Here is a 10,252-nt window from a genome sequence, read left to right as displayed (position 1 = left end):
GCCAGTTTTACAAAGTGCATGCTTTTTAAAAAATTTTGAACTGGCAAGCTAAAATGATCCTTCTTTTCCTTTCCCCACCCGTCTCCCCCTGTAAAGGAAAAAAAAATGTTAATACAATTTAGAACTTGGAAGTAAAGGAAATGACCATAATGCACCTGGGCTATAGACCTATAGACCGCTCACTGCACATCCTTCATTTTGGCAAAATCATTGTTTAAAACCCCTTTTGGCTGTTTGGTTTTTCCTTCTTTCCACGGGGAAGCAGTCGGAAAATTGAAAATGGACCTTTTAATACTATTTTTGAAGGGAAAAATTAATACCTGATGCTCATGTTTTTGTTTTGTTTTTGTGGAACTAACTGCACACACACTGCACACTCGCCCCATGTGCGCGCACACACGCATGCACACACATATGCAGTGACCTGCTCCTTGAGGAGGAAAAAGAAGCAATGAGTTAGGTCAGAGGCACCCTGAGGTGCCAAAAGGCTCTCTAAGCTTGGTGTGCATCTTTGGATATTGGTACCCACTCAGCTCCACCTCATGTCACCTCACATTCCGGTAGGGGGAGAGTAAAGGGGTAGGGGAAAGTAAAGGGGTGGGGGGTGAGGGAGGGAGCAGAAATGTAAGGCAAACTTTGCTGGGAAGGGTTCATGCTTCATGCGCAGTTCTGAGTCTCAGTGGAGGGCTGGCTATTTCTTCCCCCTTTGGCCTTACTCCATCTCTCTTGGGAGGTTAGGAAAAAAGGGTAGTAAGAACAAAGGAACAGGAAAGGAAACAACGAACAGGACAAAAAAAAAAAGAGAGAGGGCAAAAGAGATGGACCAATGGAAGGTAAAGCCAGAGAAGACAAATGACTTTTTTTTCTTTCTTAAAAAAATCCTAAATGGACTTCCGCCGTCTCATCAGCCTGTAGTTATCAGTAAAGCTGTGTAGGCCAGGGGAGATGGAGCTAACAGGGGATGGGAAAAGGCTGTTTTTTAATGTGCTTGGAGAAATTTCTTCAATCTTGTATGAGATGGAGTGAAAGTACTGTGGGTTCAGCTTGGTGCTGAAGGAATTTTGGTGGGACACCATCCGGCTGGTATACTCCTGGGATCGGTAGCACATGCATGAACAGACGGATTGGAGGTCCGTGACCTCGGCCTTGTACCGCGGCCGGCCGTGTTGGGCCTCCTCCTGAATGTGGAGGACCATGCTGTTGCGATTGCCCGCCAGCGAGGCCCGCTCCTCAGCGTCTCGGCGCTCGTCCTCGCTGTTCATGGTCAAGAACCTGAGGACAACCAGGTTGAGGAAGGCCCCGATGACTGTTAACCCCACCAGGATGTACATGAAACTGAAGGCCACATAGAGCGGCTTCTTCTGGAGGGCGCCCTTGGTCTGCAGGGCCACGTAGTCCCCGAACCCTATGGTAGTCAAGGTAATGAAACAGTAGTAATAAGCGTGGAAGAAACTCCACTCCTCATACTGGGAGAAAGCCGCGGCCCCGATGCACAGGGTCCCCATACAGGAGAAGAAGCCTACGGTGACCATGTTCTCCATGGACACCTCAGTGCTCCGCATGCCGCAGCACTTCTTAATCCTCTTCAGCAAGTATTTAACAAAGGTGTTCATCCGCTCCCCCAGGCTCTGGAACATGACCAGGGTCAGTGGAATGCCCAGCACGGCGTAGAACATGCAGAAGGCTTTGCCTGCATCCGTACCAGGGGCTGCGTGGCCATAACCTGGAATGAGCAAAGGGAGGGCAGGGGAGGGAGAGGAGAGAAGACAGAGGCACAAATGAGGACATGCAATTAAAAAAAAAAACCTAGCAATAATGACTCATATTTCTAGAGTGCCTAAGAGTTTACAGGGCACCCTCTTCACAAGAATTCCATAGGATAAAGGGCACAAAGATTATCATTCCCATTTTAGAGAGGAAGAGAAATGAGGTTCACACAGGTGAAAGCCCAAGAGTCTCAAGCTAGCTAGATGAGATTAGAACTGAAATTTGAGGGGGCAACTAGGTGGCACAGTAGATAAAATACAGGCCCTGGATTCAGGAGGACCTGAGTTCAAATCCAGCCTCAGACACTTGACACTTACTACCTGTGTGACCCTGGGCAAGTCACTTAACCCTCATTGCCACCTACCCCCCCTCCAAAAAAAAGAACTGAAATTTGAATTTATTCCTGCCTCCTAATGCCAGAAATAAGCATTTTCAGGCCTGACTCTACATGGGAATTGCAAACACAAGATACTTTCCCTTGAAACTGACATTAGGACCAGGAAGTCATTAACAAGCATTTGCACAAGCATATTAAGCATCCTTTGAGTGCTGGGGAAGCTCTCTACACCAGATAAATCAGTGGTCCAGTCCCTCTCCTTCCTGACTCCAGGCTAAGGTCACAGCTTGGCAGAATTTAGAGCTGTTAAGATATACTTTAGGCCAACACTTTCATTTTACAGGTGGTGGAAATGAGGCCCCAGAAGGACAAGTAATTTGGCCACAGTCTTACAGGGAGTAAACAGATCTAGAATCTAATAAATGAATCTAAGATCAGAACACAGGTTCCACTGAGACTAAAGTCAATATTCTTTTCCATAATGTGCCGTCTCTTGAAAAACTATTTCCTTCTCACCAGTAGAGGGGCTTTGTCCCCTTAAGTGCCAAGTTCACCCTTCAAAGAGTCTTTCTTGTGTGCTTGGTATAGTCAAATGAATCTTAGATTGGGAGTTAGTGGCAGAGATGGCAGCAGGGTGTTTGACTTCTTACCGTCAATTGGACAAAGCCCTTCCCTTCTCTGGTCCTCATTTTCCTTATCTGTAAAATGAGGGGGGTGGTCTTAGTGAATTTTCAGGGCCCCTTCCAGATCTGAAAATTCTATGGTCCTAATACCAGATTGGAAGGTATGACTTCATTACACAAATGGGGAAATAAAAGGCAAGAGGACAAATGGTCCACCCAAGATCACAAAGGGTTTGCTGACATGGGTGTATGTGTGAATTCACTGGGAACACTTGAGGTTAGTGGTCAGAACCAAGAAAACATAGTCCTGAGATGCCTTTGGTAAACAGCTTTCCCTCCCCTGTCTAATTTTACCTACTTGTGGAATGAGGGGGTTGGACAACATATCTCTGGAGTTCCCCAAAACTCTAAACTTTGCCATCCGAAGGTCTGTTAGTTGTGGAGTACTCCAGTCGGAGTGTTTCCTTACTCTATCCTCAAACACAGGTTTTACCTCTTTTAAAAAAGGTAGCCCAAAAGCCTCAGTGCAGCTGCACTAAGATTTTTGGGACAGCCTATATATTACATGAAGAAAGCTAGGAGGGACCTCAGAGGCCATCTAGTTTGAACCTTTCCTAAATAGAAATCTCCTTGGACACCCCAGTCCTGAGTGCCCTCTGCTGCCAACAACCTTCTGTGTAATCTGAAATAAGCAACTCAGTTTCAACTTCCAAGGGATGAGGTCTTGAAAGGCCACCTCATGTCCTACCCTCCTCCGAGAAGTCTTCCTTCCATGTAAGGCACTGAAAAATAAAGTAAAGTGTGTTGACCCTGGAATCAGAAAATCCTGGGTTCAAATCCCACCTTAGACACTTACACTGAGTGGTATAGGGGATGGGGTGCTAGAGCTGAAACAAGGAAGACCTCAGTTCAAATTCTGCCTCTAATGCTCACACTTGCTATGTGATCCTGGGCACTTAGGCTCTCTAAGACCCAGTTTCCTCATCTGTAAAATGAGTATAGTAATAGCACCTACCTCCCAAGGTTATTGTTGGGATCAAATAAGATCACATGTATACAGAAGTTCAAGAACCTTAAAACACCACATAAATGCTCACCGAATAATCATTGTTATTATTATTCGATATTATTATTTGTGAGCATTTATAATATATTATTATTAGGTATTTCTGACCCTTAATTTCCTAGTCTGTAAAATAATAACTATAGCACCTACCTTGGAGAGGCAAGGAATGGCTACTCCTGGAATCAGCAAGGGCTGGGTTCAATCCCTGCCTCATGTGCATTACCACCTGAGCAACCATGCCCCTTAACCTCTGTGTTTCATGGAACTCTTGAAGAGTCTTGGTCACCACTGGTGGTAGAAGGCGTTTTTACTCTGGGAGCTCCCCACACTGATGAAAATTCAGGGCCAGACCAACAAATGAGTCAATAAACCACCAGCACCTACCTCACAGGGTTGCCAGGAGGCTCAGATGATGAGGTGGTTTATTGATTTTGGTGGGGACCTTTCATTTTGCAATGTATGCAAAGTGCTTTTCAAACTGTAAAACACTATAGAAGCATCAGTTCCCACAATGGTTCCTTGACTGACTGAGGTCTCTCCCAGTCCTACTGACCCCATCACTTGTTTGTTTAGAACACTCATATTGTGCTTGTAGCACACATTTTAGTCATACTTTTTCCTCCTAAATCAGACTTATATAAAACTTAAGACACGGCCAGTCATGTCCAGATAGAGCTATATGCTTTTTTAAAAATCACACAATTTTCTTTCCCTAAGAGGATTCATCTTAGAGGAGAGGTCTCCTGATATATTGGAAGTCTTCAGACAAGGGCAAGGAAGGAAAGTGGAGAAAGGCACTGGTTTTGGAGTCAAGAGCACGGGGTTCAAAAGCCACCTCTGCTACTTACCTGCGTGAACTTAGGCAAATCAAGTAGCCTCCTTCAGCCTCAGTTGTCTGATTTGGACTAGGTTTTGAAGATTCCTTCTGGCTCTAATGTTAAGAGTGTTAACGACTTTCACTCACTCTAAATATTGTATTCTTACTTAGTAAAGGATGAAATGCTAAGCTGCTCATTCCTGGTTTTGCTTAATAAATTGTTATGCTTTGATCAGACTTGTAAGCTGTGTTTCTCCAACAAAGCTGAATGGAAGTTGTAAAATGGGGATTAGAATGGCTGACCTTTAGGTAGCAGTTCAGGGCTTGCAAAGCACATAGCATCATCTCATTTGAACTTTACAGCATTCTTTTGGGGTAAAAGTTCCACTCATTATTATCTCTATTTTTTTTCTTTTTCTTTCAGGGCAATGAGGGTTAAGTGACTTGGCCAGGGTCACACAGCTAGTAAGTGTCAAGTGTCTGAGGGTGGATTTGAACTCAGATCCTCCTAAATCCAGGGCCAGTGCTTTATTCACTGTGCCACCTAGCTGCCCCCTATTATCTCTATTTTATAGATGAGGAGACAGGTTTAGAGAACCCCAGGTTATGCCAACCATCTGGGTAATCTGAATCAAACCACTGAGTTTCTTTCTGGCAGTTGGGGGTTAAGTGACTTGCCCAGGGTCACACAGCTACTAAGTGTCTGAGGCCAAATTTGAACTCAGGTCCTCCTGACTCCAGGGCCAGTGAAAGGACCAGAGAAAGGAAGTGGTTTGTCCAGGGTCACATAAGGAATTAGAGCTTTTCACTTTATATCACCACATTTCATCCACTGCCACCTAGCTGCTCCCACTGAGTTTCATATTGCAAGGATCTGAGCCCTCTGAGAGGACACCTGAAGTCCTACCTTCCTCTATGAAGATTTTCTTTACATGGCTGGCTTGGTCTTCTTGACATCTTATGAAGTATGGCTTAGAGGCATAGTCCTGAAGGCAGGAGGACATGGATCCAATTCTGCCACATTGACACATAATGTCAGTGTAACCCTAGGGGAATCACTTAAACTTTCATTCAATGCCCTAGGCAATTCTCTAAGACTATATGTTTCAAGAAGTAGGTGACCTGCATTGGTAAATGGAGTTTTCTCACCTGGGAGTTCCTTATACCAATGAAATCACAGCTCCAATCCTTGTTCTTCCTGACTCCAGAATCAGTCATCTTTTCTCATGTTACTTTTTAGTAGTACTTGCCCACATAAGTCACCAATTGAAATAATGGATGGGAGAACACTTTAGAAATTTAAAAGCAAATTAATTCATACATTCAATAAATATTTATTTGCTGAGTATCTATTATGTCCAAAGTCCTATGCTGAATGCAAACAAATGGAAGGTGGGAGGCAGTATGTCATAATGGAAAGAACTCTAGACTTAGTATCAACAGCTGGCTTAGAATCCAAGATGAGCAGAGTCCTCCAAGTTGTGTCTTTGGAGATGTGGTTTCAAATCTAGGTTTCAACACATAATAACTCTACAACATGGAGCAAAGCCACCAAACCCCAGATTCATAATCTGTGAAATGAGGATGAAAGTACTTATAATACTTACCTTGAGCAAGTCACCCAACCTCAATTTCCTCTTAAGGATAAGGGGCTAAGACTTATATTACTTACCTGTTGTGAGGATGATGCTCGTTTTCAAAAAGAACCAGAGAAAGGAAGTGATTTGTCCAGGGTCACATAGGAAATTAGAGCTTTTCGCTGTATATCACCACATTTCATGCTAAATTGCCTTCTAACTGTCCCACATTCCCTATAAAAGCAGGTAAAATCACATTACACTGTCTTGTGACATTGTGCGCAGCACAAATCTGGCACTTTATTTTAACCCTCAGTCAGTCAGTCAGTTAGCACTTATTAAGCACCTACTATATGCCAGGCACTATGCTAAGTACCAAAGATACTACAAAGAAAGGCAAAAGACAGTCCTTGCTCACAAGAGCTTAGTTAGAGTCTAACTATATGCTAACAAGATACATACAGAATAAATCATAGATAATCAAAAGATGGAAGCAGGATTGGAAATGCTTCTTGTAGAAGATGAGACTTTAGCTGTAATTTGGAGGAATTCAGGGAGCCAAGAGGCAGGGATAAATAAGGAGAGACTTCCAGATATGGGGGACAGCCAGTGAAAATGCTTAGAATTGGAAGATGGAGTGTTTTATTTGAGGAACAGCAAGGAGGTCAGTGTCGCTAGATCACAGAGTACATGGTGGGGTATAAGGGTATAAGAAGAAGAAATAAAAAGGGTATAAGAAAACTGGAAAGGTAGGAAGGGGTTAGGTAATTGGAGGGGTGAGCTTTCCATGCCAGAGATTTTATACTTGTTCCTGAAGGCAATAGAGATCCACTAGAATTAATTGATTAGGGGAGGATAACATGATCAAACCTGTGCTTTATGAAGATCACTTGGACAATTGAGTGGAAGATGGGCTAGAGTGGGGAGAGATTTGTGGTAGGCAGACCGTTGCCATGGTCCAAGCATGAGGTGATGAGGGCTTGCCACTTTAGCAGGGTGGGGATGGTGTCTGAAGAAAGAAGGGAGCTTATGCAAGATACAGTACCAAGTAGAAATGATAGAATTTGGAAGTTATTGGAATGCAACTGGTTGGAGCCTGCTAAAGGTGCAGGCCTCATCACCTATGGCTGGCTATTGTAATAGCATGCTGGTTGGTCTACCTGCCACAAGTCCATCTTCCCCTCAATTGTCAAAGTGACCTTTTCTTCCAGTGAATGCCTATAGTACTCATCTCTTGTCTTGTTGTCAGGAGGTGACTTCATAGAGGACGTGGGATGAGAGAAAGAATGAAAAGACCAGCACCTGACTAGTGAAGAGAGATCTTATAGCAAGTAGAAATGAGGTTAGATGATTACGTAGGTAGGTCTGGTCATAAAGGACCTTAAATACCAAACACAAAAGTTTGCATTCTACTCTGCCCATCCCACTGGTGATGCCATAGCTAATTGCCTCTGCCCTAACCTAACAGCAACCATTCAGAAATACATTATAAAGAATGGATTTGTATCACCAGGTGGGTTTAATATTTAAATATTTAATATCTCAGAACTGGTTTAATATTAGGAAAACCATCAACATAATTGACCACATCAATAACACAACTAACTAAAATCATTCGAGAATGGATTTGTTCTAAAAGTATCTTAACTTTCTATCACTGGAGTCATGTACATACTAAAGGCTTAATAAATGTTCATTGCACTCACCCCTCTCTGATGGCATTTTTAAATGGCAAGGAGTAGCTTGTAAAATAGATTGTTGACTTGGAGTTGATTATTTGTAAGTGTAGCAGAAGAGAAGGGAGGGGGAGGTATGAATGAATAATGAGTAAGATGTAATAGATGGGGCGTCTAGGTGCCGCAGTGGATAGAGCACCGGCCCTGGAGTCAGGAGTACTTGAGTTCAAATCTGGCCTCAGACACTTAACACTTACTCGCTGTGTGACCCTGAGCAAGTCACTTAACCTCAATTGCCTCACTAAAAATAAATAAATAAATAAATAAAAGATGTAATCGAAATATATGACCCCTGCCTTCTAGAAGCTTATAGTCTAAAACAGACAAAAGGGAACACACCAGATAAACCAGATAAACAAGATGTACAGACATAGCGGGAAGTAGACCCGTATATGGTTAGTGTACACTTACACACACAAGACCCACAAAGTATGCAAATATGTCACAATAGAGAGAACACACATGATACATTTTCTTATTGCACATATGATGCATCAAAATAGTATGTACTACACCCAGAGAAGACAGATACACAATATATGCCTAGGGTGCACACAATAAAGTATATTAGGAAGACATCAGAAGACTAGCCTCAGGCAATGACTTGGAAAGAGGATGCAACCCCAAGGTCACCCCATGTGCATCTTTAGTCATTGTCCCCTATGCCCACTCAGATATGGGGGTCACAATTAGGGTTTCCATGTATCCCAGGATCCCAAGGGCACAAGTCCTGACTATTTGAAGGGGGTAGGCAACTCAGAATCTATGGACAAGCAAGGGGGTTTCTCATACCTTCAACCTGTCATATTGCAAGGGAGGAAAAAAAGGCATTTTATAAATTAAACCATCTATAGAGGGCATACTCTGCTGGTCTCTCCCACAACACAGGCTTTAATTAAGACAGAACTATTAGGGAGGCAAGATTTCATCTCCTGCTTCTTTTCAAGAGTACCAAATATATACCATTTAGGAGACTTTAGTGGACAAACTACCTCCTATGGGATAATGGCTTCCCGGCTCCAGTTGGAGCAATACACTGACCAGAATGCTCTGCTTAAGGTAAAGAAGACCCAAGTTCAAATCCTTTGACATTTACTAGCTGTGTGACCATGGGCAAGTCACAACCTCATTTTACAGATGAGGAGACTGAGGTACATCAAGATTAACAATACCTGTAGCTTGGGGGAGTGGGCAGCTAAGTGGCACAGTAGTTAAAGCACTGCCCTTGGATTCAGAAGGACCTGAGTTCAAATCCAGCCTCAGACACTTGAAACTTACTAGCTGTGTGACCCTAGGCAAGTCACTGAACCCTCATTGCCTCACAAGAAAAAATAGCTATAGCACCCACCTCAATGGGTTGTTGTGAAGATAAAATGGAAAGCACCTATATAAAGTGCTTTACAAAGTAAATTTCAGTTACTTTGGGTCATTTTCAACAATAATATTTATTAAACAGTCACTGTGACATGGCAGAAGGAGCTTTTGGACAAGGAATTGGGGATATAATTTCAAATTTTACCTTTATCATTCAATTACTATTATCTACTAACACACTAGTATCTATTATTATTACTATTATCTAAGTTACTAGAATATTTCAAAAGTTTTAGTGCAGTTTTAGGCTGTTATAGCCTCAATGTATATACTTTGTATATCTCTTATCTTAAAATCCCATCAGACTCTGATCCTGCTTTAGTAGCTACTACATTAACTGTATTAAGACTTTTGAAAGTCCCAATATTTCCTATACATTATATTTTGACCCCATTCTCTCCACACCTGGCATTGAACCCAGAACAGAAAAGGCCCCACTTTTTTTTTTCAGGGCAATGAGTGTTAAGTGACTTGCCCAGGGTCACACAGCTAGTAAGTGTCAAGGTCTAAGGCTGGATTTGAACTCAGGTCCTCCTGACTCCAGGACTGGTGCTCTATCCACTGAGCCACCTAGCTGCCCCCTAAGGCCCCACTCTTTGGTAATTTTTTTTTTCAGTGAGGCAATTGGGGTTAAGTGACTTGCCCAGGGTCACACAGCTACTAAGTGTTAAGTGATTGAGGCTGGATTTGAACTCAGGTCCTCCTGAATCCAGGGCCAGTGCTCTATCCAATGTGCCACCTAGCTGCCCCCTCTTTGGTAATATTTTTAATGTAGAAACCTTAATTATAGGAATATCCAAGTTGTATTGAGTTTCTTTACACTACTCCCATTCTATATGTAATGATTGGAATGATGCCACCTACTGGAGACTTGCTGTGGGAAAGCTCCACCATGAGGGAAATGCCTCAGAGGTATTGTGGCTTTTCCTTGGTGTCAGGAAATGATGTTTGCTCA

General features: G+C 42.9%; 1 protein-coding gene across 1 annotated transcript in view; it reads right to left on the bottom strand.

Annotated features, from left to right (window-relative positions):
* Positions 1 to 590: 590 nt before the first annotated feature.
* KCNK9 (potassium two pore domain channel subfamily K member 9) overlaps positions 591 to 10,252 on the bottom strand; it is a 192,142-nt gene continuing 182,480 nt past the window's right edge. Inside the window, exon 2 of the mRNA XM_043975262.1 lies at positions 591 to 1,723. Within this exon, the coding sequence (XP_043831197.1) occupies positions 882 to 1,723 (842 nt within the window). The 3' untranslated portion in view covers positions 591 to 881. The remainder of the gene's footprint in view (positions 1,724 to 10,252) is intronic.

Source organism: Dromiciops gliroides, chromosome 1, assembly GCF_019393635.1.
Source record: "Dromiciops gliroides isolate mDroGli1 chromosome 1, mDroGli1.pri, whole genome shotgun sequence".
In the NCBI taxonomy this organism is placed as follows: Eukaryota; Metazoa; Chordata; class Mammalia; order Microbiotheria; family Microbiotheriidae; genus Dromiciops; species Dromiciops gliroides.
The sequence above is the reverse complement of the archived record's forward strand: the minus strand, read 5'-3'. Positions and strand labels throughout refer to the sequence as shown.